The following is a 27,950-nucleotide window of genomic DNA, read 5'->3' on the forward strand; positions in this document are numbered from 1 at the left end:
TTGGTGAGTTCCACCATATGGCAAACTGTTTGGTTACATACACTGTACTGCTTCATCACAAATACAAACACCACTTTTAAAGCTGACATTTCTGGGCTTTTTTTCATCTTTTGGTAAGAAAATAAATTAGCTTGAGAAAGGTGCCCTGTGCTATTACAGGGCTAACGAGCTAACAATGTTAACAATGACTAACTATGTGATTTGAGCTCCACACACAGCAGAACACAACACAAGCACAGATATGACAAATGGGCTGGCTAGGTTCTTTAGGACGCTGGTTCCATCACTCTGGTGTTCTTCCAAGGTTCTGAGCCATTTTGGTTCTGTGACCCAGGTTTTGGTCTGGATTTGCCAAAGACTCTGTAAATCTTCTAGGTTAACCTCAGAATCCACATCTGATTTTTTTGTGTGAGATGTGTGTGTGACCACGTCATATTATTCATGAGTTATTTGGGTCAAGTTCTTTAGTCCTCCTGGGTTTGGGTCATCTCTGGATTTCTGACCTGTGTGTGTGTGTGTGTGTGTGTGTGTAAGCAGGGAATAAGCAAGTGTGGATTGTGTGTGCATTTGATGAGTACCAAAGTGCTTGTATCATGTTAGGACACTGAATCTCTGAAACACATCCCTAGATTTCTACAGTGCATATCTATTTCTGTAGAGAACAGAAGACCAATAAACATTAATTACTCAGTAGACATATTTACTAAAGTTACCTGATTATACTATAATAACCTCCATGAACGGTAATTCAGGGGTCCAGGCTGCTTTGTAGCGTTTGTTTAGCATGTGGGAGCTGCGCAAAAACAATTAATGTTCACAAAACATGGAAAGTATGCTAAGGACATCAGTAGTTTTATGTCTGCATGCCCACAGACATGTGGTTTGGTTAGTGGTTGCATTGCCGTGTGGGAGACAGTACAAGTGGTTAAGAAGTGTGCAGTGATTGTTGGCTGCTTGAGTGTGTGTCTGTGTGTGACGGAGAGATTGAGGTTAGCCTTTGTGAGGCTTTGAGTGGCTCTAGATTGTGAGCGTTAAATAGAAAGAAAACATGCATGTGCCTGTATGTGGTTCTATCAGCATGTATCAGTCTATATGTATCATCAAGAGGGGGAATCAGTGTGTGTATGATTGTACGTTTTTAACCCAGTATGGATTTTCAACTGGTCCTCTTTCCTTTCACTCAGTTAGCGGGTCCTGGGTCGGCCAAGGGCATGGTGTGTAGTACCTCGTCCAGCAGCTGCAGGGCCCGGTGCAGGTGGACCTCCACCCAACACGGGGTATGTTTGATGCTCTGCCGGGGGTAGTCGGGCCCCCAGCCCTTCACAAAGCTCAGCCGCAGGATACACAGCCTCCGGAGGTCATCCACACCTATCCCTGCTGCTGCAGAAAGACCTGGAAGAGAGAGGAAGTGAGGTATTAGGGATGGGCATTTGAAAGGATTTCACTATTAGAATAATATCATGATTTTTTTCCGGATAGTCGAAATACATGTTTTTAAAAGAAAACTTCACATGGGGAGTTGCTCGCGTGACTCGGGAGGGAGCCGGTGCGCTACACTCTTAGAAAAAAGGGTTCCAAAAGGGTTCTTCAGCTGTCCCCATAGGAGAACCCTTTTTGGTTCCAGGTAGAACTCTTTTGGGTTCCATGTAAAATCCTCTGGGGAAAGGGTTCAACATAGAACCCAATAGGGTTCTACCTGGAAACAAAAGTGTTCTACCTGGAACCAAAAAGGGTTCTGCAAAGGGTTCTCCTATGGGGACAGCCGAAGAACCCTTTTAGGTTCTAGATAGCATCTTTTGTTCTAAGAGTGTATGCTTGTTTCAGCAGAAGGATGGGGGAGCAGCGGAAGAGGAGCAGGGGCTGGTGTGTGTGACAGTCTGTGTGGCATGGAGAGAGAGGGAGAGAGAAAAGTAGCCAAACCGACTCACGCTAGTTAGACAAACTTGTTGCTTCCATAGGTTCCTATCATACCATCTGGTAGTGCCTGTCTTGACTGCATCAAATCGATGTAAAGAAGCCTGGCTAACTTAGCCAGCTAAGTTAGCCAGCTAAGTTAGCCAGCTAGCTAGCTGGCTAATTGAGGCTATTTTGCTGCGCTCCCAGTCCTTGTCTACAACAACTCCACTCATATTAAACAACAGCCTACCTGTTGGTTGATCATTGTAGCCTTTTCATTTAGTCAACTTAATTGTATTTCCATTTTGCATTGATTAGAAATCTCCCACTTCACTTGATATACATGGAGCCTCTGACTGTAGTGCCAACAACAAGCTACACACGTATAACCTGTGTAGGCTATGAGGTATTCCTTTTTATGGGGCGCACGTCATAAAAACTACATTCAAAAGTTTGTGGTTTTATAAAATTAAGAATTGAAAATGTCATGGTATATCCTTCTGTGTAGCAATGTCAAATATATCATTTTATTTAATTGAGAAAGCCTTAAAATTGTTAAAATAAGCCTATATATTTTGTAAAAAAAAAAGGCACTCTCTCAAGTAATCGAACACTAACGTCTGTTTGGATATTCAAATATTTGAATAATCGTGCCAATCCCTATGAGGTATACACTGAGTATACAAAACATTAAGAACACCTGCTCTTTCTACGAGATAGATTGACTAGGTGAATCCAGGTGAAAGCTATGATCCCTTATTGATGTCACTTATTAAATCCACTTAAATCAGAGTAGATGAAGGGGAAGAGACAGGTTAAAGAAGGATTTTTAAGCCTTGAGACAATTGAGACTTGGATTGTGTATGTGTGCCTTTCAGAGGGTGAACGGGCAAGACAAAATATTGAAGTGCCTTTGAACGGGGTATGGTAGCGTACCAGTTTGTCAAGAACTGCAACGCTGCTGGGTTTTCACGCTCAACAGTTTCCCTTGTGTATAGATAATGGTCCACCACCCAAAGGACATTCAGCCAATTTAACCAAACTGTTGGAAGCATTGGGGTCAACATGGGCCAGCACCCTTGTGGAACGCTTTCGACACCTTGTAGACTCCATGCCCGACAAATTGAGGCTGTTATGAGGACAAAAGGAACGGGGGAGCAACTTCATATTAGGAAGGTGTTCCTAATGTTTGGTATATTCAGTGTAGATTAAAAGAGAAATGGGGTGTCCCACAGGGGTCAATACTTAGACCCATTCTCTTCAAAAGAATAACACTTCAACAGAGGCAATAAATTCACAATAGCCTAATGGAAAATGTTTAATAAAAGACACTAAGGCTGTGCATATCTCATATACTGTACAATGTACTTACTGACTGCAGGGGCAATGCCTCCAACACTGCCTGGCCCGGGGATGTTGCCTGCCACGGCGGCAGCCTGAGCTGCTGCTGCTGCCTGCGCTGTAGCTGCCTGCTGCTGCATCTGCCTGTGACACTGTCTCAGGTCAAACACCTACAGGGGAGAGAACAGTCTAATGTCAGAACACCTACAGAGAGACATCAGTGTCCAGTCAAATTCCTATAGGGAGAGGTCAGAGGTCAAACAACTGCAAAGAGAACAGACAGAGGTCATTGTGTTCCTTACCTTGATGTAGGCGCCGGGGTAGATCTTGTGTACTGCGTCGCCTGGCGCTCTGCCTGCCTCTCGGTCTAGGTAGTAGCTCTGCACGAACACGGCGTGGTCGCTCATACAGCGCATCCACACGTCTCCCTCGCCACGACACTCCAGCTGCACTCCTTTACCTATGTGCAACCTGTGAGAGAGAGGGAGAGATGAAGATGCTGAGTACAAGTGAATATAAGTTAGTGTTATATATATAGTGTTATATTTCAGTCAATAAAATAAGTTGCATTTAGCTAGTAGGTCTTCTGCCACAGGTAAAAACAGATAGAGACAAGGCATGGCATGATTATGAATGAGAGATATACACATAGTTTGCAAAAAGGCATAGATATACCAATCAACATTTCTGAGCCAAAACAACACAGACACATATAAAAGCATACAAATACAAATTTGTGGCAAGGTAAGTACTAGCATGCTTATTGATATAGAGATTGTCACAATGCTGTGCTAGAACTCCGGTCTCAGATGTGGAGAGCTGGGGGTAATACCCCTTAGCCACAGAGGAGGTGTAGTAGGACCCAAATGAAACACCCAAGGCAATACTCCAGGCCAGTAGATTTAATGTAAAAACAAAGGTTCTTCGCCATTCACAAATAGTCCAACAAAAGTTCTTCTCAGAAAGAGGTATGTTAACAAAACAGGAGGCAAAACAAAATAACTCCACGAGGGGAGAAAAACAAACTAAAGATAACTTAGAAAACCTTACTTGGAAAGACACGGTGGAACAAAGCAGGAGACACATAGCCAGGACTCAATAACCAAGTGAGAAACAAGGGGAAAACACACAGCTAAAATACACAAGGGGAAACAAGGCACAGGTGACCTGGATCAAGCTAATTAGGACACACGAGGAAGAACTAAGGCAGAGGGGAACACAGATGACCTCTAGAGGCCCGGAGACAAACAGGAGGCAGGAAGCTGACAGGACCCCCTCCTCTAGGAACGACTCCTGACGTTCCTTCCAGAACACCCCGGCCCCAGGGTGCGAAAATCTCGGATCAAACCTGGGTCCAGGATGTCCCTGGCTGGAACCCAGGAGCGCTCCTCTGGCCCGTAGCCCTCCCAGTCCACCAGATACTGCAGAGAGTTCTGGACCCTCCGGGAGTCCAGTATCCGGCGGACTGTGTAGGCTGGCTGGCCGTCAATGATCCTGGGAGGTGGCGGGGGTCTGCGTGGGGGGCAAAAGGAGAAGACAAGACAGGTTTAAGGAGTGAAACATGGAAAGTGGGGTTAACTCTAAGGGAGCGAGGCAGAACCAAACGATACGAAACAGGGTTAACCTTTCTAGCAATGCGGAAAGGGCCGATGTATCTCTGGGAAAGCTTCTTGGATTCGACCCGGAGGGGCAGGTTCTTAGTGGCCAACCAAACTCTCTGACCAGCTCGGAAACTAGGGCCGTCCGGCGGTGTCGATTAGCCTGACTTTGGTATCTCTGGGAGGTCCGAAGGAGGATACACCTGGCCTTCTTCCAGGTCCGCCTACAGCGTTGGACAAAGCGCTGGGCCGAGGGAACACCAACTTGCGCCTCTTCCTCTGGAAATAATGGAGGGTTGTAACCGAACTGGCATTCGAAGGGGGACAATCCGGTGGCTGAAGACTGGAGGGTGTTGTGGGCATATTCAGCCCAAATGATATAGGTGGCCCAAGACGTGGGATTACTGGCCGCCATACACACGCAGGGTGGTCTCCAGATCCTGATTAATCCGTTCCGTTTGGCCATTAGACTCTGGATGGAACCCTGACGATAGGCTGGCTGTGGCCCCAATAAACCTGCAGAAGGCCCCCCAAAACCGGGACGAGAATTGGGGACCTCGGTCAGAGACCACGTCCAGGGGAATGCCAAATATCCGGAAGACATGGTTCATGAGGAGCTCAGCAGTCTCCTTAGCCGAGGGCAGCTTGGGCAGGGGAATAAACCGGGCAGCCTTAGAGAACCGGTCAACGATCACAAGGATGACGGTGTTGCCCTGGGATGGAGGAAGTCCCGTAACAAAGTCCAGAGAAAGGTGTGACCATGGCCTTCGAGGAATAGGTAAGGGATGGAGCAGTCCCTGGGGTCGCTGGCGCGTCGACTTTCCCTGGTTGCACACCGGGCAGGCCTCAACATAGACCTGCACGTCCTTCTTGATGGACGGCCACCAAAACCGCCGTCGGAGGAATTCCAGTGTGCGAGCACTGCCTGGATGGCATGTCAAGGGCGACTCATGACCCCACTGCAAGACACGGGCCCGAACAGAGAGAGGAACGTTACAGGCGACCGGCAGGACCACCGCCTGGATCGGGCTCATGGACAAGGGCTTCTCGTACCCCTCTTTCTAGTTCCCACTGAAGAGGTGCGACGATCCTAGACCTCGGAATAATCGATGCCAAGGGCTTCTCTTGTACCTCGGGAGAATAGGCTCGAGACAGGGCATCCGGCTTGACGTTCTTGGTGCCAGGTCGGTAAGACAGGAGGAACTGGAATCGATTAAAGAAAAGGGACCATCGTGCTTGCCGAGGGTTCATCCGCTTAGCCTGTTGGAGATATTCCAGGTTCTTGTGGTCTGTGAGAACCTGGAACGGGTGCTGAGCCCCCTCAAGCCAATGGCGCCACTCTTCCAAGGCCAGTTTTACTGCAAGCAACTCTAGATCCCCCACGTGGTAGTTGCGCTCGGCCTCAGACAGGCGAGGCGAGACATGAAGGCACAAGGGTGTAATCTCCCATCCTCACCCCTCTGTGACAGGACGGCTCCCACCCCCACCTCTGAGGCGTCCACCTCCACCATGAAAGGTCTTTCTGGGTCAGGAGTCACCAGAATCGGAGCAGACGTGAAGCGGCGCTTGAGATCCTCGAAGGCCCCTGCTGCTTCCGGACCCCAGTGAACCTTGGTCCCTCCTCCCTTGGTAAGCGTCGTCAAGGGGGCTACCACTGAGCTGAAATTCTTGATGAACTTCCGATAGAAGTTAGAAAAGCCAATGAACCGTTGAACTTCCTTGACCGTGGCAGGTGTGGGCCAGCTGCGGACCGCTTCGACCTTCTTGGGATCCATCTCTAGGTGCCCGGGAGTGACAATAAACCCGAGAAACTGAGTCTGAGAAACATGAAATTCACACTTCTCAGGTTTAACATAGAGGTGATTGTCAAGGAGCCTCTGGAGAACCCGGCTAACATGCCCCTCATGCTCCTTCAGTGACCTCGAGAAGATGAGGATATCGTCCAGGTACGAAGACGAACAGATTAAGCATATCCCGGAGAACATCATTAATCAGGGCTTGGAATACTGCGGGGGCATTGGTGAGCCCGAACGGCATCACCCGATATTCATAGTGCCCCGTGGGCGTGTTGAACGCCCGTCTTCCATTCGTCACCTTGCCGGATCCGCACGAGATGGTAAGCATTGCGGAGATCCAGTTTAGAAAAAATGGAAGCCCCCTTGAAGCAGCTCAAAAGCAGTGGCCATGAGAGGGAAGAGGATATCGATTCCGAACCGTGATCTTGTTGAGTCCCCCGTAATCAATACAAGGCCTAAGACCCCCGTCCTTCTTTTCAACAAAAAAGAAGCCCGCCCCAGCCGGGAAGTAGAGGCATGGATGAGGCCGGCTGCCAAGGACTCCTTAATGTAGGTGTCCATAGCTGCGTGCTCGGGGGAGGACAAGGAAAAGATCTGACCTCTAGGAGGGCAGCACCCAGGGAGTAGATCAATGGCACAGTCATACGTGCGATGAGGCGGTAAGGAAGTAGCCCGGGCCTTGCTGAACACAGCCTTGAACCGATGGTAAACACTGGGGACTAGGGAGACGTCAACAGACTCTTGGAAACTGGGTACTAGGGGCTGAGGGACTCTGAAGCATGCAGGTGAGTTGGCAAGTGGGACCCCAGCTTAGAATGGTGCCAGTAGGCCAGTCGATCTGGGGATTATGTCTGCATAGCCAAGGGTGACCCAGGATAATAGGATACTCGGGAGAGTCAATGAGATAGAAGGTTTCCTCCTGCTGGTGTTGAGAGATGGTAAGTCGCAGGGACTGAGTCGCCTCTGTAACCTTTCCTGGTTCCAGAGGTCTGCCATCTAAGGCTGTAACTGCCTGGGGATGAGGAAGTAGTTGGGTAGGGATCTTAAGTTCCTTAGCCAAGGTTACATCCAGGAAATCACCTGCGGCACCGGAATCGATCATAGCCTGGACCCGATGCTGGTGGCCCTCCCAGGACAGAGTGGCTGGAATAACCAGGACAGCGTTAGTAGGAGGAGCTCTAATTCTCCCCATCACAGCCCTCCTGTAGCTGGGCGGGGACTGGCGTTTCCCGAAGCTCGGGGGCAAGTGGATCGGAAGTGGCCGGCAACCCCGCAGTAGAGGCACCGACGCTCCCTCATGCGACGTTCCCTTTCATTAGGAGAAAGCCTGGAACGGCCTAACTGCATGCTCTCCGGGGAATCCTGGAGCAGTTCAGGAGCCGGGAAGCTCTGAATGACGGAGTCCAAACAGGAGAAACAGAGCTGCTCCGAGGAACTTGGGACTGAGACACCTGGCGGCGAGCCGTTCTCCGCTTTCTTAGACGATTGTCCAGGCGGATGGCCAAGGCTATGAGGGACTCGAGATCTCCAGCTGGTTCTCGGGTGGCTAACTCATCTTGAAGGGGCTCAGATAACCCTCCCTGAAAGCAGACCCTCAGCGCTTCATCATTCCATCCGCTCCTTGCTGCTATGGTCCGAAAATCAATGGCGAAATCTGCCGTGCTTCGGGAGCCCTGACGGAGAGACAGTAGGCGCTTGGAAGCCTCCCGCCCACTGACAGGATGATCGAACACCCGCTTGAACTCTTCTACAAATGCAGCGTGGGAATCACAACAGGCCTCCTGGGACTGCCACACCGCAGAGGCCCAGGCGAGCGCCTTGTCTGAAAGAAGGGTAATGATGTAGGCAATCTTGGAACGGTCTGTGGGAAAACTTGAGGATTGGAGCTCGAAGGTGAGGGAGCATTGGGTGAGGAAACCCTGGCAAGAGCTTGGATCCCCAGAAAAGGGCTTGGGAGGTGGTAGTCGGGGCTCCGCCAACCGAGAAGGCCTGTCGTCACTGGGAGGTGACCTGGGGGAAGGGAGAGGACCAAGGAGGCGTTCAAAGAGCTGGTGAAGGGAACTCATCATTTCGGCCAGGAGTTGAGAATGTCTAGCCATCAGCTCCTCTTGTCGGCTGAGAACGGCTTCATGGCGCTGGAAAGAAGCCTCATGTCGAGTGATCACCGCCAACAGGTCCTGGGAACTGAGTGTTTCTGGGTCCATGATTGACTTGGTTATTCTGTCACAATGCCGTGCTAGAACTCCGGTCTCAGATGTGGAGAGCTGGGGGTAATACCCCTTAGCCACAGAGGAGGTGTAGTAGGACCCAAATGAAACACCCAAGGCAATACTCCAGGCCAGTAGATTTAATGTAAAAACAAAGGTTCTTCGCCATTCACAAATAGTCCAACAAAAGTTCTTCTCAGAAAGAGGTATGTTAACAAAACAGGAGGCAAAACAAAATAACTCCACGAGGGGAGAAAAACAAACTAAAGATAACTTAGAAAACCTTACTTGGAAAGACACGGTGGAACAAAGCAGGAGACACATAGCCAGGACTCAATAACCAAGTGAGAAACAAGGGGAAAACACACAGCTAAAATACACAAGGGGAAACAAGGCACAGGTGACCTGGATCAAGCTAATTAGGACACACAAGGAAGAACTAAGGCAGAGGGGAACACAGATGACCTCTAGAGGCCCGGAGACAAACAGGAGGCAGGAAGCTGACAGAGATAGCACTAGAGGAGCACAGACCTGGCTCTCTCGCTGGAGTCGGTGCGGTGGACGTTGCTGAGCTGGCCCAGACAGAAGCGGTCGCCCCCTGAGGGGTCCACGTAGCCATCCACAGTCACCACTGGGCAGCTGGCCGGCACTTTGAACATCTCCCCCACCTGGACATCCATCTCAAAGTAGGAGATGGAGCACCAGAACTCTGGTCCTGCACACAGACAATAATGTGGTTAGCAGAGTGTTTGTGTGTGCGTGCATGCTTTTGCATCTATACATCTACATACAGTGCATTCGGAAAGTATTCAGACCTCTTGACTTTTTCAACATTTTGTTGCGTTATAGCCTTATTCTAAAATGGATGAAATAGTTTTTTCCCCTCATCAGTCTACAAACAATACCCATAATGACAAAGCAAAAACTGTTGTTTTTTTTATGTTTGCAAATGTATAAAAAATGAAAAAATGAAATATCACATTTATATAAGTATTCAGACCCTTTAATCAGTACTTTGCTAAAGCACCTTTGGCAGCGATTACAGCCTCAAGGCTTCTTGGGTATGACACTACAAGCTTGGCACACCTGTATTTGGAGAGTTTCTCCCATTCTTCTCTGTAGATCCTCTCACGCTCTGTCAGGTTGGATGGGGAGCGCCGCTGCACAGCTATTTTCAGGTCTCTCCAGAGATGTTCGATCAGGTTCAGGTCCGGGCTCTGGCCGGGCCACTGAAGGACATTCAGAGACTTGTCCCGAAGCCACTCCTGCGTTGTCTTGGCTGTGTGCTTAGGGTAATTGTCCTGTTGGAATGTGAACCTTTGCCCCAGTCTGAGGTCCTGAGCGCTCTGGAGCAGATCCTCATCAAGGATCTCTCTGTACTTTGCTCCGTTCATCTTTCCCTCGATCCTGACTAGTCTTCCAGTCCCTGCACCTGAAAAACATCCCCACAGCATGATGCTGCCACCACCATGCTTCACCGTAGGTATGGTGCCAGGTTTCTTCCAGACGTGACGCTTGGCATTCAAGCCAAAGAGTTCAATCTTGGTTTCATCAGACCAGAGAATATTTTTTCTCATGGTCTGAGAGTCCTTTAGGTGCTTATGGCTTCCGTCTGGCCACTCTACCATAAAGGCCTGATTAGTGGATTGCTGCAGAGATGGTTGTCCTTCTGGACGGTTCTTCCATCTCCACAGAGGAACTCTAGAGCTCTGTCAGAGTGACTATCAGGTTTTTGGTCACCTCACCGCCCTTCTCCCCCGATTGCTCCGTTTGGCCGGGCAGCCAACTCTAGGAAGAGTCTTGGTGGTTCCAAACCTCTTCCATTTAAGAATGATGGAGGCCACTGTGTTCTTGGGGACCTTCAATGTTGCAGACATTTTTTGGTACCCTTCCCCAGATCTGTGCCTCGACACAATCCTGTCTCAGAGCTCTACGGACAATTCCTTCGACCTCATGGCTTGGTTTTTGCTCTGACATGCACTGTCAACTGTGGGACCTTTATATAGACAGGTGTGTGCCTTTCCAAATCATGTCCAATCAATTGAATTTACCACAGGTGGACTCCAATCAAGTTGTAGAAACATCTCAAGGATGATCAATGGAAACAGGATGCACCTGAGCTCAATTTCGAGTCACATAGCAAAGGGTCTGAATACTTACGTAAATAAGGTAATTCTAAAAACCTGTTTTCGCTTTGTCATTATGGGGTATTTTCTGTAGATTGATGAGGGAATACATTTATTTAATCAATTTCAGAATAAGGCTGTAACGTAACAAAATGTGGAAAAGTCAAGGGGTCTGAATACTTTCCAAATGCACTGTATGTGTTGTCTTACCTGGATGATTGGACACAGGGGGAGGAAATGAGGCCGAGCCATGATGCTGAGACCCTAGAAGGTGAACAAGTAAAATACTTAGATTACGACACAGGTTACCAAACATACACTATTCCTAGGGCTGGGCGGTATACCGCATTTTACGATATACCGGTATTGATGCACGGACCGATTTGGGGTTTTACTTGACCTTCTATAACGGTATTTGAATGTTTGGTTTGTTAAATGTGATATGCCATGTGTAACGTACATGTTTGCAGTTTACTCCGATACTTGAATCATCTCTCGCCACTCTCTCTCCATGCCACTTTCCACACAGACCTAGCCCCGCCCCCTGTCACATGTATTCGGTCTGCATGGTCAATGCAGCACAAGCAGCAACATTGATGACAACGATGCTGTTTTCACTTTGCTTCTTAATAGAAATCCACTAGCGTTCTATAATTACACTATTAGTTTGTGTTTCTTCTTTTCTTAGCAAGTTGGGCCTAAATTGTGTTAGCCGCTAATGCTAATCAGCATACCACCCTGCATCCCACTGCTGGCTTGCCTCTGAAGTTAAGTAGGGTTGATCCTGGTCGGTCCCTGGATGGGAGACCAAATGCTGCTGGAAGTGGTGCTGAAGGGCCAGTAGGAGGCACTCTTTCCTCTGGTCTAAATAAATATCCCAATGTCCCAGGGCAGTGATTGGGGACATTGCCCTGTGTAGGGTGCCGTCTTTCAGATGGGACATTAAACGGGTGTCCTGACTCTCTGTGGTCACTAAAGATCCCATGGCACTTATCGTAAGAGTAGGGCTGTTAACCCTGGTGTCCTGGCTGAATTCCCAATCTGGCCCTTATACCATCATGGCCACCTAATCATCCCCAGCTTCCAATTGGCTCATTCATCCCCCCTTCTCTCCCCTGTAAATATTGCCCAGGTTGTTGTTGTAAATTAGAATATGTTCTCAGTCAACTTACCCGGTAAAATAAGGGTTAATAAAATAAATAAATCACTAGTTAGCTAACTAATACATTTACAGAGTCAACAATATCTTCTAAATCAAAGAAGAATATGCGAAGCATGAATATGTTAGCTACATGAAGTAGCTATGAGAAAACATTAAATGTAGACAAAGATTATAGTGTCCCCTAGGAAACACATAACACTTTGGTTCCTACCCTGTCACAATAACTTCTCCCTGGCATTTTCATTCGTTGTCATGTCAAACACTGTATTCAAAGTGCCCACTTTTATATTCTAACAATAGAATTAGAATAATAATTATATTTCCCTGATTCCAACAGTTCGCCAAAGTGTTTTGCTCTAAATCGCAAGTCAAATCGCTATTTCAACATTTGGTTAAAAATAAGGCCTAGATTGTTTGCACATATCATGCAGCCCTACGTGACAGTGTGGAAATGATCCCAAATGAGTGCAGGAAATGCAGAAATCTTTCAATTGTTTTTGGTTGAAGTTGAACTGAACAGTATAAAACAATCAGAATGGAGGAAGACCCATTGAAATCACTTAGAATGTATGTGTTGCCACACTAGGGTCAAGCTCTACTCATAAAGCAAATTTAGAACTTGTATTATTCAAAAACATAAAATACCGTCCAAAATTTTAAAAGAACCATGATATGATATTTTGGCCATATCGCCCAGCCCTAACTATTCCTAACAATATCCAAGCACCTCAGAAGAGATAAAGACACACTTTGGGCTTGCATACTATAACTTACTGTAACTGCCTAACTTACAGAAGTGGGTTGGATGGTGGAGAGGAGGCTGTTGGTGGCCACACCCATTCTGTTGTTGGGGTCCTACAGGAGTGTATGAGGCTGTGCTGCTGCCTGTCCAAGTTGCTGAATTCCAAAACAAGAAATACAAATTAACAACAGGCACAAGTCATCAATCAGGCAAACTACCATTTTGCATTTTTACAAATATTTCGATTTATTTTTACACTTTTTAAATATGACGATTCATCATGCCATTGAAATGACTTGTGTATTGCTCCCTGAGTGTTTGTTTGTGTGTGTGTGTGTGTGTGTGTGTGTGTGTGTGTGTGTGTGTGTGTGTGTGTGTGTGTGTGTGTGTGTGTGTGTGTGTGTGTTTGTGTTTGTGTGTGTGAACCGTATGGCAGTACTAACTGTGGAACGCAGCCTGTGTCTGTGTGTGTTTGGAGCTGTTGTATCCATTCTGACCAGGCGGCGGCTGGGGTGGCTGGGGGGTCTGTGGTGGCCCATGTGGCGGGCCGTGTGTTGGGGTGGAGGGGGGCGGCGTGGGGGTCATGGGGGTCATGACCTGACCCTGAGGAGAGGCGATCTGTAGGAGCCCCTCACTGTGACCTCCCTGGAGAGGCAGCATAGAGCCGGACACTAGAGAGGAGAGAGAGACCCACACGAAGAGCTACCAGGTTGTTGTCAATATCAATAGGTAGGCAGCAATCAATAAACAAAACTTTATATAATGGGATTACGCAGTAACACCCTTAGAAACAGAAATAGAATACTTATGGACATCTTTGGTAACATCTATCTGCCAAACAATCACCTAAGCTTTATTAAAAGATCACCTTAGGGAGCAGCAAAACAGGAGCGGACATTCAATTTTTCTCTATGTATTGGAACTTATTTTGGTCTAGTTCCCGTTATTATGTTGGATGTGCGTAAAACTCCCTCCCATCATTTAAAAACTATCGGTCTTACCTGTGGGCGAGAGGGGCATGTTGGGGTAGAGGGTGATGGGCGGAGGGGCGCGCTGCGGTTCCGGTGGGAGCTGCAGAGGCGGGAGGGGCTGGCCGTAGTGGTCCGGAGGCGGTAGCTTGAGCGCCCCTGGGTGGGGGTGAGAGTGGGGGTGGTCCGACGGGGACATGCCTGGTGGCATTTCCATCTGGATACAGTCATGAATGTACTCCTCTTTGATCAACCTCCCAGGGGGGCCTAGAGGAGAGAGGGAGAGGGCTGCCAACAACATGGTATAACATTAGTTTCAATTTTTATTAGTCGTATGTAGGGGATACACATGGTTTACACCGTCCAACGAAACACTAACTTGCAGGTTCCTTCTCGACAATGCAACAATAAGAAATAATAATACGAACATGAAGTAAATGGCTCAGTAGAATAAACATTTTAGCTTAAGTAAAATATATAACCATCTGTGTGTAATGCATTAACCACCTGTATTAACAGGTATAAAACCTGTATTATATTATGAACCACCTGTGTGTAATGCATTGTGAATGCATTTATGCAATTATGAACATTAAAACGTTCAATGCTTTGTAATGAATGCAAGTCATTTTTGGCTAGGCAACTATAAATTCATTGGTTGGTAGAGCATGGCGTTTGCAACGCCAGGGTTATGGGTTCGATTCCCACGGGGGGGCCAGTATGAAAATGTATGCACTCACTAACTGTAAGTCGGCTCTGGATAAGAGCGTCTGCTAAATGACTAAAATGTAAAAAAATGTAAAATTAATGCAGAAACAGTCTGGCATCCAGGCCAGTGAGGCACGAGCGAACCTCAATAGTACTATTTTCACACTATTGACTTGAATTTTTTTCTTTTCACATTGTCCTTTCCAGCACAGTTCCAGCAACTATGGTGGATGCTTAGCCAGACCAGCACAGTGCAGCTAGGCTCAGTAGTGTGAAAAGGGTATAGAACTGAAAGGAAAGAGGAATGTTTGGTCATCTAATACCATCAGCAAAGTATAATACTGTTATACCAAACAAGCCTGCAGTAAGTTCGTTAGTACTGAGATAGTGCACTCACCTGTATTTTGAAGACTGAGACCAACTTTGAAAGAGAACAAAAGAAAGAAAACAAAAGAGGGAATAAGAGAGAGAAAATGCTTATCATTTGTAGTTCAGTTAAATTGTCAAAATATCATTCACATAAACCTTTTTATGTCGGATAGAAAATGTCACAACAGGCCTGATGGAAACAGCAAATTTGTCGGTAAACTTTCCATATGTCGACAAAACAAAATACAAGGTGGGATCTTTTTGTGTCTGTAAAATGTATTATGTGCACAAATATTGATATAATAACCATCATATCGAAGTAAACTTGGAGTCACGCGATGATATGTTGTGTGGTCTTTCCACCACGACTCGGGAAAGCTTGCAGTTTATTAGGCAACACATGAAATAAGTTATGTTGAACTTCACAGGGTGGTGAAAGTGCACGCTGATGAGCTTGATGCTCTTTTCCAATAAATATTGAGGGTCTAATTCTGGTTAGATGATGATTGATGCTTGGCTGGCGTTTGACAAATATAAAATCTTGCTCTTATCCATAATAATCTCATCATGTAGGTAGCCTACTTGTACTGTATCTGGGAGCTGATGGCTAGAGCGCACGTGCCAAGAACAGAACGGGCACATACGCTTATTATTAGAAAAACATTTGGGGACAAAACCATCAGTAGTATTGAAAATGCGATGGAAACTTTTTTTTTATTTTTATGTCATCACGCATAGCTTTTTATCCACAGAAAGTAAATTTGATTGAAACATCTCTGCTGGGAAAACGCATATTGTTTTTCTGCGGACTTCAGAATATTTGCATGAAAATCTGTCGCCACCTGGATGGAAACCTAGCTACTGTAATTTTTGTCATGTTATAACAGAAAACATAGTATTTACGTATCAGAAACACCTGCACCATTTGACATTACGCGATATAGGGCAAACTATCCCTTTAAGCTGTTGAACAGACCTACCAATGCCGGGAGAAACCACTCTCTCGTAGTGGTAGGGGTTGACACACACATTGTCATATTTGAGGTCGAAAGCGTATTGACAGAACTTGACGTGCTTTAGCTCATTCTTGTGCAGGTCTGGCCAGCGCCATAGTCGAGCGTAGATCACATGGGGGAAGCCTTTCCTCCCTGCAACCTGGAGATAGAGACAGAGCGAAAGAGAGAGAGACAGAGAGAATGAGAGAGAGGGGGGGGGGCGAGAGAGAGAGAAGGTAATTCAAGGAGGGATGGAGTTTTTTGCCCACATTATGACATCACAATCTGATCTGATTATTCTGACCAATGACCAGTCATCTTTTATTTGCATATGTATCCTCCTACTTTGAAGGGGTAAGTGGGGTAGGCTCTAGAACAGGGGTCCCCAACCCTGTTCCTGGAGAGCTACCCTCCAGTAGGTTTTCGATCCAACCCCAGTTGTAACTAACCTGGTTCAGCTTTTCAACCAGCTAATTATTAGAATCAGGTGTACTAGATTAGGGTTGGAGTGAAAACCTACAGGACGGTAGCTCTCCAGATACAGGGTTGGAGTGCCCTGCTCTAGAGTCTACACTCCCCATAGGAGAACCCTTTTTGGTTCAAGGTATAACACTTATGGGTTCTATGTAGAACCCTCTGTGGAAAGGGCTCCACATGGAACCCAGGAGTTCTACCTGGAACCAAAAGGGTTCTACCTGGACCCAAAAAGGGTTCTTCAAAGGGTTCTTCTATAGGGACAGCCGAAGAACCCTTTTAGGTTCTAGATAGAGTGTAGACAATCCTATCTGGGCTGTGTATGTAAATATATAAAAATGTGTATCAACACACCCACAGGATCAAACTGAGCATTTCAATGGCAAAAGGAGGCTCTGGAAAATAAATGGTAAAAAATATATTTAGAGTTATTTTCACGAAATAAACACACACAGTGATTTATTAGACATATAGTACAGTGATGATTTAAAAAGGAAAGTAAAAAGACTGCCTTGGGGCTTTAACAAACAACATTTCTTTATGAAGCTTGCATTTAATTGTCCCTCCCTGATGCAAACAACAAGCTGATTTGGCTGATTTAAGATGAAAACTTCAACCCTGTTACTTTATTTGGCAGTTAATAGGCACTTACTATAGTCATTTTTTTATTTAACCTTTTATAATATAATATAATATGCCATTTAGCAGACGCTTTTATCCAAAGCGACTTACAGTCATGCGTGCATACATTTTTGTGTATGGGTGGTCCCGGGGATCGAACCCACTACCTTGGCGTTACAAGCGCCGTGCTCTACCAGCTGAGCTACAGAGGACCAAACATGTTTTTATGAAGTTGAACACGTGCTCTTTATGACATAATGTTAAAATTAGATGAAATTAAAACGTTTATTATTTTACAAAAGTACACTACCCAAAAGGCACTATTGACCCAACTGTCAAAAATACATGTATTCCTGTACAAAATGACAGCATGTTTTAATCAATAGGCAGTTATATATCATATTGGTAAACACTGAAAATAAATGTGATTAACCTCTAAAAGTCTAAGCCTGTGATGAGGTGGTGTTGAAGAAGTCAGGCGCAGAAGGGTAAATCACAGAATAACAGGCTTTAATCCGCAAAATACAGGATTACGCAGAAATGCGTCAAACACACTCCAGGGCACAAAACAGGCGCACTGGAAAATACAAGGCACACGGGAGAATACTCCCATCGATACACAATACACGAGCTCCACCGAGCTACACAAACCTCCACAATAAACAATCACCCACACAGACAAGGAAACAGAGGGAACACTTATACCATGACTAATGAGGGAATAAGGACCAGGGGTGTGTGATTGAAGACAAGACAAATGGAGTGATGATAAATGGATCAGCAGTAGCTAGTAAGCCGGTGACGCCGAACGCGGAAACCTGCCCGAACAAGGAGGGGAGGCAGCCTCGGCGGAAGTCGTGACAAAGCCGTTGGAGGAGGGGGGGTGGGCTGGAGTACTAAGCTAACATATGGAATTGTTTTAAGATGGTCATTTTGCAATTTGATTTTGAATTTATAAAATATTGAATTTGGCCTTTACTACTATAGCCCATAGAAACACACTTAATAACACATGCATAAAAGACAAAAAAGAAATCATAAGAAATAAGGTTTTGAATTGTCTGTCCTGTATCTAGGAGATATGGAAAGCTTGTTTTTTTTTACACATATTTAAGCCCTTATTTTTGTTGGCACAAAACTACCTCCATACTTTATTTGTTTGTATGGGTTACCTTCAGAGGAGTTCCTTGTGGGGGTTGTAGAGCAAAACGGAGAACACCATCGTTTTTGTGAGACGACCGATTTTCGATACGTCTCATGGTCTGACAAACACAGCTCGGCCATCTTCCAACGCAGATGCTGAAGGCCGACAAAGGCGGATGCGGTGGATTGAGACGCAGCCCAAGCAAAAAACGGATCTCTCTAGCTTAAATTGACAGATTTTGATGGGAATGTTTTTTATTATGTTACTTAGATTGACGCACAGGTGAAGCAAAGATGGAACCTCATGATAAACTTTCATGAGGTGTCTTTGGAAGAGGAACAGAGACACAAGAGACTGTAACCTCTGTTCATATACGCTTGGGCTAAAGGTCAGAGATCAAATAATAGGAGTTACCGGGGATGCTGGTGTAGCGGACATGAGTCTCATGATGAGGTAGCCCTGCCTGGGACTTCAAAATAAGTGTCACCCTCGGCCCATCTAACAGTCAAGATGTTGGTTTCTCCTGTGGGAGACCTGGGTTCGGATCCTGTTCGTGATAATGGCACCAAACTGTGGGTCAGTCTCTTGTGGAGGAGGTGGTCTAAGGGGGATGAATGTAGCAGACATGAGTCGGACACATGGTCTCGTGATGCCCCTCATTGTCACCATCACCCTTGGCCTAACAGCCAAGACATTGGTTTCTACCTTGAGATACCCAGGTTCAGATCGCGCCCGTGACACTGGCTTCTCCCATTCCAAAATCAGGGCACTCTCATAAGCCTTGAAAATATTAACATATTACCGCGAGCACTCCCATGATAGTCTAATTGTTTTTATAGAGAACATTTCAGGGCACCTCCAAGAGTCAATATATCATTCGCACCCTACACTAAGTCTCATGTAGTGCGTTATGATGTCCCTTTTACTCTGCTACTACAGCTGCTGGTGTCAATACTGTTCTGACTGTACCTGGAACATTCTGGAAACAGCAGGGTAAAGGGTGTGTGTGTGGCAGGGAGATGAATTGTGTGTGAAAATAGGGGTGGGGAGTGAGTTTGTACAGTATTTCATGTGTGTGTGTGCCTCCATGCATGTGTGTGTGTGACAGAGAAAGAGAGAGACGGAGAGAGACAGAGAACGGGAGTGGGTGACAGAAAGAGAGGATATGGATCTACATGTGACTGTGAGCAAAGTCCTTAGACATTTGAAGCCTGATCTAGTCTACAGCTATGTCTATACAGCTCCCCCTCTCTCTCCCTTCCCCTTATGTTGGGGAGAAGGTCACCGAAGGTGAGACATGATGTCTTCACTCAGCAGTTAGGATTTATTCTGCCAGGGCGTATTGAATTAACTGCCTCTCTCTAGTTCCACTGCGCGCAGGCACACACACATACAGTATATACACACAGACACACTCAAAACAGACGGCCTCAAATTAGCCCGGCCCCTTTCCTGTGTCTCAGACAAAACAACTTTAACAGCCCCTCCAGCCCTCCTCCTCTTTCTCCCCCTCCCTCTCCAGGGGGACGAGTGGGGGTTCAATGGGAACTCCCTACAACGTTATCTCTCTTGACATGCAAAACTTGACTGTGTGCTGTTCTGTTGACAGTACATGTGGTACTGGCCACCATAATTCAGGCTTCAACTGTTAAACACAAGTTTATGATTTTTGCAACATTAGCATCACCAATAACCAAACAGCCTCAACCACCATTGGAAATAGGATTCTCCTTAGCAATACTGAGGTGTTAGCTACTATTATCAAGTATCCCTTTGTCTCACTACTATAGCACTAGCCACATTAGCAAAACCTGGCTGTTAGCTAACACGTTTAGCCTTTACTGTAAGTCGTGAGACTTCCAGCTGTCAGTAACTCTATAGTGTTAGCCTCAGTGAGTACAGTCTGCTGCCTAGTAACTTTGCAGCATTAGCCACCATTAGCAAGGCTTAAGTAACTGAAACCTCATAGCATCCACATAAATTAGCAACTCCTCATTTGACTATTGCCCTGTAGCATTATCCAACACTGTTTCCAGGTAAAGTCTATGAAAGAGTTTAGCATTTAGCTGTATCGAGGCAAAGATATATACAGTGCTATGAAAAAGTATTTGCCCCCTTTCTAATTTTCTCTACTTCTGCATATTTGTGATACTGAATGTTATCAGATCTTCAACCAAAACCTAATATTAGATAAAGGGAACATAAGTGAACAAATAACACAACAATTACATAAACCAAACACTGCATTCCACAGTAAGAACTAACTGTAAGTCGCTCTGGATAAGAGTGTCTGCTAAATGACTAAAATGTCAATGTAAATGTAAGAACATCATACCAAAGGTCAAGCATGGTGGTGGTGGTGTGATGGTTTGGGGATGCTTTGCTGCCTCGGGACCTTGACGACTTGCCTTAATAGCAGGAACCATGAATTCTGCTCTGTATCAGAGAATTCTACAGGAGAATGTCAAACCATCCGTCTGTGAGCTGAAGCTGAAGCGCAGCTGGGTCATGCAGCAAGACAATGATCCAAAACACACAATCAAGTCTACATGAAAATTGCTAAAAAGCAACAAATTGGAAGTTTTGGAATGGCCTAGTCAAAGTCCAGACCTAATCCCAATTGAGATGTTGTGGCAGGACTTGAAATGAGCAGTTCATGCTTGAAAACCCACACGTCACTGAGTTAAAGCAGTTCTGCATGGAAGAGTGGGCCAAAATTCCTCCACAGTGACGTGAGAGACTGATCAACAACTACAGGAAGCATTTGGTTGGAGTCATTGCAGCTAAAGATGGCACAACCAGTTATTGAGTGTAAGGGGGCAATTACTTTTTCACACAGGGGAATTGGTTGTTGCATAACTTTGTTTATGAAATAAATATGTAATTGTTGTGTTATTTATTCACTTATGTTCCCTTTATCTAATATTAGGTTTTGGTTGAAGATCTGATAACATTCAGTATCACAAATATGCAAAAGTAGAGAAAATTAGAAAGGGGGCAAATACTTTTTCATAGCACTGTACGTTTCCATGTTGCCTATCGTCATTAAAGATTGTTCATGTCTTTCAGTACAATACCTCCCACAAAAAACCAGGGCAACAGCGGCAAGGAGAAACTCCTTGAGAGGTTTCACAGTAGGTTTCACAGTGGCATGACATACATAAATGGTCTATTTATGTATTTCTCAGTTTACTAAACTGTAGTTAAATAATCGCCTCCTCATATCGCACATTGTTGAAGACAAGTTTCAAATTAAATCACACTGCCAGACTATAATGAGGTTTATGCAATTTTTTGCACAATGCTTTTGCTCTATGAAAATGTTGCCCTAAGTCTTTCTCTGTGATATTACGTTTGCATTTTAGTCATTTAACAGACAACTTACAGGATCAATAAGGGTTAAGTGCATTGCTCAAGGGCACATTGGCAGATTTTTCCTAGACGGCTCAGGGATTCGAACCAGAAACCTTCTGGTTACTGGCCCAATGCTCTTAACCGCTAGGCTACCTGACACCCGCTTTAGCTAGGCTATAGACCTGTACTGTGTACATGCCCTACTTACATGTCTCTCTATGTGCTATAGGTGACCCATCTGCAGGTGTCCATATACATGAATGAATACACAATATATAATTTATACTATAGACTTTGCACAATATATTGAGTATTCATTCATGTATATGGACACCTGCAGATGGGTCATCTATAGCACACAGAGAGACATGTAAGTAGTGCATGTGTACACAGTACAGGCCTATATCACAGAGAAAGACTTGGGGCAATATTTTCATAATGTCCATCTCTTTTTACTACTGTATGACCTACTTGCAGGCGTCCGTCTAGGGTCCTCTGGATGGTGACACACTTGCTGGGGTGCACTCCATTGGTGGTGATGGCGGTGATGAGTGAGTCCAGCTCGTCCTTCTTCTCCTTCAGCTTCTTCACCAGGCTCTCGATGGCGCGCTTGGCGAAGCCCTCATTCTCGCCGCCCTGCCGGTGGCACATGAGGCTGTGCACGATGCTCAGGCAGGCGTCATTGCTGCTGGGGGCGTTCACCGACATGATGCTGCCGAGGGAGGGAGGAATGGAGAGGTCAGTGGTTAGCATAATGATAACCCTCGACATATGTCATAACACTTGTCATAAAGGTTCAGGTGCATGCAAAATGACACTGTGTTGTCATTTGACATTCAGTTGTTATGTTATGTTTATGACAACATTGTGATACTGTTATAGCATACAATTCAAAATAGTGTCCTACATAAGGACTTCATAACCCATACATACTGCATTCATGAGCACAGACATGAGTGCACACCATTGGCGCACACAGACACACAAAAGGGAGTGAAGTTGTGTATCAAGGCTTGTGCTTTTAGTTGTTACGACTTACTTGTGTGTGTGTGTGTGTGTGTGTGTGTGTGTGTCATCGTTCTTTACTGGCATTGTTACTCAGCTGATAACACTCAGTATCAACAAATTAATTTAAGCGTTCCAACTGGCTTCCCTCCATCTCTCTAGAAAGAGTCCCAGGGCTGCATTCAATAAAATTAGCTTCTTCAATGTTGATTCTGATGCAGTATCTTTGCTTACAAGCTGCTGCCCCTGCACGGGTTGCCATTGCCAACCCTCCCGGCTGGTCTCGACCGGAGTCTCCAGGAATTGGCCTTTATCTTGGGGTATAAAGCTATTTTGGGAGATTATAGTAATGTCGTTGACTGAGACGTGAAAAATTTCCCTATAGAATACACTGTTCATAATGCATTATACAATTATACTATCTTATGAGCCATGGATAATGCACTCTTATGCACAGCATACGTGCTAACAACTATAATCTCCTAGAATGAGCTTGATCCAACTTGGCAACCCTAGCCTAGCGGCACCTGCCTGTGAGGGGAATCTACCTGGTACTTTAAAATAGCCTGCCCTTAACCATCCTACAGTTTAATTTGACAAAGGGGAAACCATATTTGTGTGCTACTAGTGCAATGTCAATTTGATTAAATTGAGCCCCCCATACTCACTAATCAACATACCTCCACTACCAGGGTCGAGTTCAGGAGGCACAAAATGAAAGAGAAAAAAAGAACGCTTCAAAACTGAGTGAAACAGGGTGGTACTATCTGCACTAAAAATAAATATTTGATCTTATGTAAGCTAATTTTTTAACTGTTAGGCCAATAACCCCAAAATGTCACTGTTAGGAAATCCATAGCAAAACTGCAGCCTTGCTCTGTTTGTCTGTCTGTTAATAAGCGCAAGAGCTAAAATAATTCTGCCATGACAGAGCTATCATAACCTGTTAGCATCTACGTGGCTAAGCTGACTGGAAGTGACTCCATGTTCTCCCTCCTCTCATTATCTTAATATCTGTCCGTTTGGAAACATCCTCGCACAACAACATGGCTTCAAGCTGTGGGAGAAAGTCTCAGGCTACCAGTGTGTGTGTGTGTGTATGTGTACTCTCAGGAAATTCATTGACACAGCTTCTTCAACATATAACAGCCATAAAAAGACAAACTCAGTCACCATAACATGAGTCACATCACAAAACAGCCAGTCCTACTTATATCAAGCAATGTGTGTCTTCGTTATTCAGGATATACTGAATAGGCCAGGCTTACTGAGTTGGTGTTGTAGTCTAAAGCTTATCTAGAGCAGGATAGCATTGCTTTGATAGTCGTTTTTTCAAAGCAGTCATAGGGAATGGTGCATGACACCATCAAAAAGCCTGGTGTGTCTGTCCTCTTATGCTGAACCAATCTGATAAATATCTAGGGGCAGGGGTTAGGGGGTTATATTGGACTAGGCCAGTGTTACTGTAAGGTCATTGCTCCAATAGAGATGGGGAGTGATATTATGGAAAGAGAGGATTTGGGGGCTCTGTGCAACGGGGAGAAGTCTCAGTTGATGAGAAAGCTAGGATGGTTTACAGTAGTTCTAACGACTTGATCAACCTGTCAACAGACCACTATAAACCAAGCTTTATTCAGAAGTGAATCCATGCAACAGGTGACCAACAATAAGGGGAGTCTGAGAAAATAATGATAGCCTGGAGTAGAGATGTCATTCTGTGGGTATATGATAGATTTGTACTAAACTAGGGCTTACCTCACAAGTAACAGATATATAACTTCAACAATGAATGAATGAATGATTACAAATCTGTTCTGCCCACTATTTCTGTAGGCCTACAGTACCCTCTCAGGGCTTCCCCATTTTGAAGGTAATATTTTATTAAAAATGTAATAACAACATGAGCACAAGGTTAAGGTCCACTTATAGGCATAAATGTATAACACACTGCGGTTACATTTAATGTGCACATGATCTATTGTATCTTTAGACCCTAGCAGTGAACCTATTATAACATAACAGTATGGCTACACTACAGAGTCTGCTGTTATGTAGCAAGTAGTGAGCATTCTGCCATTTCCCTCATAAAAACAGCTGATGCTGCCAATAACATTACCGATCCAACAATGCTCACAATATATAGGCCCGTACCGCGCAAATAATATTTGCCAATTGAAGATGTAGACTCACTGGTCAGTCTATTAGGTACACCTAATAGATTGCTCCTACAGACAGTGAGTCACGTGGCTGTGGCTTGCTATCTAACACAGGCAGATAGGCATCCAGTTACTGTTTGATTGACCATTAGAATGGGCAAAACAAGCAACTTTGAAAGTGGTATGATTGTCGGTGCCAGGCGCACCGGATCCAGTATCTCAGAAACGGCCGCCGTCCTGGGCTTTTCACGCACGACAGTGTCTACGGTTTACAGAGAATGGTGAAAAAAAACTAAAAACATCCAGGCAGCGGCAGTCCTGTGGGTGAAAACAGCTTGTTGATGAGAGAGGTCAAAGGAGAATGGCAAGAATCGTGCAAGCTAACAAGCGGGCCGCAAACAGATCAATAACGGCACAGTACAACAGTGGTGTGCAGAACGGCATCTCAGAACTCACAACTCGTCGATCCTATTCACGGATGGGCTATTGCAGTAAGCGACCACACCAGGTTCTACTCCTATTCTCTAAAAACAAGAAGAAGCGGCTCCAGTGGGCACGCGATCACCAACACTGGACAATTGAGAAGTGGAAAAACATTGCCTTGTCTGACGAATCCCAGTTGCTGTTGCGTCATGCTGATGGCAGAATCAGGATTTGGCGTAAGCAGCATGAGTCCATGGACCCATCCTGCCTGGGGACAACAGTACAGGCTGGTGGCAGTGGTGTACTGGTGTGTGGAATCTTTCCTGGGACACGTTAGGTCACTTGATACCTATTGAGCAACGATTGAACACCACAGCGCATCTGAACATTGTTGCTGACCAAACCCAATAGTGCATCTTTGGAATGAGATGGAATGGGCTGTTGGCAGCATGAATGTACCGCTGTCCAATCTGCAGCAACTGTGTGATGCCATCACGTCAGCATGGACCAACATCCCTGTGGAATGTTAGCAACACCTTGTGGAATTCAGGCCCCAAAGAATTCAGGTTGTTCTGGAGGAAAAGGGGGGTCCGACCCGGTACTAGATGGGTGTACCTAATAAACTGGCAGGTGAATGTATACGTCAGTGTCTCGTGCACCTGCACTTGACTATAGGCTCATCTCAGGGAACGGAAAGGACCTTTACATTAGAAAAAAATAGGCTACAACCAAAACACAACATTTTTGTTGTAACCTTCTTGGCCGACCCTTACAATGCATTATTATAACTCAATCTGACCCATTTTCAAGCCATACATTCCCTTTACGAGGGTCTTCCGCGGAGACTCAAACACTGCCACACCATATTTGGTCATATCGCGTCACTAAGTCTAGGCTACCCTCTAAACGTTTTAAGAAATCCCGGTTAAGATGATAAAACGCTTGCAACGTTGTATCAATCTAATCATTCGAAAGCAGGCAATACAATTTAACTCATTACAGTTCTACATCCAGTAGAACATTAGAAGTTGATAAGATAGAGGGCAAAATGTCATATCAACTACCTTTCCGAAAAAACATCGACAGCGCAGACTAGACAATCATGCAGCCAGTGAAATCACTGCTGGACCAAATCATTCGAAATAAAAGCAACTAAGACAAGCATATCATAAAACCCAAGACAGACAGACACTCCCCAGACATATGCATGGTTGATACAACTACCGAGTAATCAAGCTATTTTGCCAGTCTGGACCGGGTCCAGAAATCTCCTCCGTCTCTTATTTGGTCTGTTTGGTGATTGGCAAGCTCGCGTGACGAGAAGAAGCCGCATAATTTGATAAATTCACTATACTTACACATCAACCAGAGTATTGCGGGATTAGAAGAGAAGTAGTGGTGAATGTGTTGCACTGAGGTAGCTAGTATTCCGAATTCCTTTCCTCCCCTCCTGGGCTATCAATTTCTATCCCTGTCGATTTCAGACTATCAGCCTCTCTGTCTCTGCTCGTGCATCCTGCTAGCTCCCTCCAAGCCTCTCCTCGCGTTCCGTACAATAACAAAAGAGGGTAGATATCGTGCGCGTGAGTGTCTCGCCGAGCCCCAGCCAATGGGGTCTCCAGTCTCAAAGGGATGGCGGCTCTCAGCCAATAGTGATGCGGCTCTCACGATTTGGCCCCGGCCGAGGTCTGTCTGGGTCGCGTCTAGATTGACATATCAGCGCGACTGTTTTTTTAAAGTGGCGCCGCCGAGATTACCACGCCCCTCTGCTCAACCCACTCACCCCTCCCCGGCTCCACTTTGTCCGTCCTACTAATGACTAGTGGTGTGTGTTGTAGGCTACTACAACTAGGTCTACACAACGCCCCAAGTTTGATGACTATTGTATTGTTTCTTATGTCGCTATTATTTTGCGCCACATTGACCCTAATTTGTTAACTCTAGGGTCAAGGACAAGTTACCATGGTGATGAATAGGGCAATTAGTACTCAATTTAAACACCTGTCTTCGGTAATACATTTGATCTACTGTGATACAATCTCAGTCACACAACTCTATATGAAGGGGTGTGATAACTTTTTTCTGCCTAACTTTCTAAATCAACCGTGTCCCCTCAAAGAGCCAGTACAATTCCATTTTAATTTACCATTTGTATGACATTTGTGATAAACAAATGCACTAGCGTGGCATATGTGAGTGCTACTACCTCTACCTGAGCCCCATGGCTTTGTGGTACAGGTTGTTAAATGATTGCTCCTGCACCGCAGGATCATAGATTCGAGCACTCCTTCAGCTTTTCTCTAAGTTACAATAGACAAAAGAGGTATAAGCATAAAAAACTACACGACAGTGAAACTAACTCTCCATTGAAAGTGCCATACATACCTGTCTGCACAAATTCTCTCAATGTTCAGGGAATTTCAGGGATATTCTAGAAAGTCAGGTCTGATCTGCAACACACACCAAGGGCCGTACAGTCAGTGTAAGATCTTCACTTTGTCTCAGCCTTTACCTCCATCTCTTTCTCTCTAACTACCCCAACTTAAGACGATGCCACCATAAAACTCAAACTCAGCCTCACCCAATCCATTTTTATAAATACCTCTTCCTCAAGACTTCCCCTATTGACCTTTGCCCCGCTCTCAAATCCCTCTCTCGCATTCCCTCCTACTCCAGCTCAAACCCAACGGGGTCACCTTCAACCTACCTTCTCTCGTTACAAAACATTCAGTATTGACATAGGAGGCAGACATACCTTGCATTTTACCTCTAATCCAATTATGCAGGAGGGCAATACTGAAGAAGGTATTCCGGTGAAGGACTTTTTAAAAAGAGAGGAGGAGCAATTCTAGCCCGGTCTTAGAT

The 27,950-nt window shown here is 45.4% G+C and overlaps 1 protein-coding gene across 4 annotated transcripts; it reads right to left on the bottom strand.

The window, feature by feature from the left end:
• Positions 1-473: 473 nt before the first annotated feature.
• Positions 474-27,681, bottom strand: LOC121571774 (mothers against decapentaplegic homolog 4-like). Of its 4 annotated transcripts, none has more exons than XM_045221964.1 (12): positions 27,471-27,681; positions 21,973-22,213; positions 15,894-16,068; positions 14,942-14,965; positions 13,870-14,124; positions 13,312-13,539; positions 12,901-13,023; positions 11,175-11,228; positions 9,370-9,553; positions 3,540-3,708; positions 3,269-3,407; positions 474-1,392 (listed from the first exon to the last, which is right to left on the bottom strand). In XM_045221964.1, the coding sequence occupies exons 2-12, from the start codon at positions 22,207-22,209 to the stop codon at positions 1,181-1,183; spliced, it is 1,800 nt and encodes a 599-aa protein (XP_045077899.1). In that variant the 5' UTR covers positions 22,210-22,213; positions 27,471-27,681; the 3' UTR covers positions 474-1,180. The 4 variants fall into 4 exon arrangements, with proteins under 4 accessions (XP_045077899.1, XP_045077901.1, XP_045077900.1 ...); XM_045221966.1 differs by lacking the exon at positions 27,471-27,681 and adding an exon at positions 26,444-26,773 and having other exon boundaries at positions 13,366-13,539; XM_045221965.1 differs by lacking the exon at positions 27,471-27,681 and adding an exon at positions 26,444-26,773 and having other exon boundaries at positions 12,919-13,023.
• Positions 27,682-27,950: the final 269 nt, after the last annotated feature.

This window comes from Coregonus clupeaformis, chromosome 8 (assembly GCF_020615455.1).
Source record: "Coregonus clupeaformis isolate EN_2021a chromosome 8, ASM2061545v1, whole genome shotgun sequence".
NCBI classification, from domain to species: domain Eukaryota; kingdom Metazoa; phylum Chordata; class Actinopteri; order Salmoniformes; family Salmonidae; genus Coregonus; species Coregonus clupeaformis.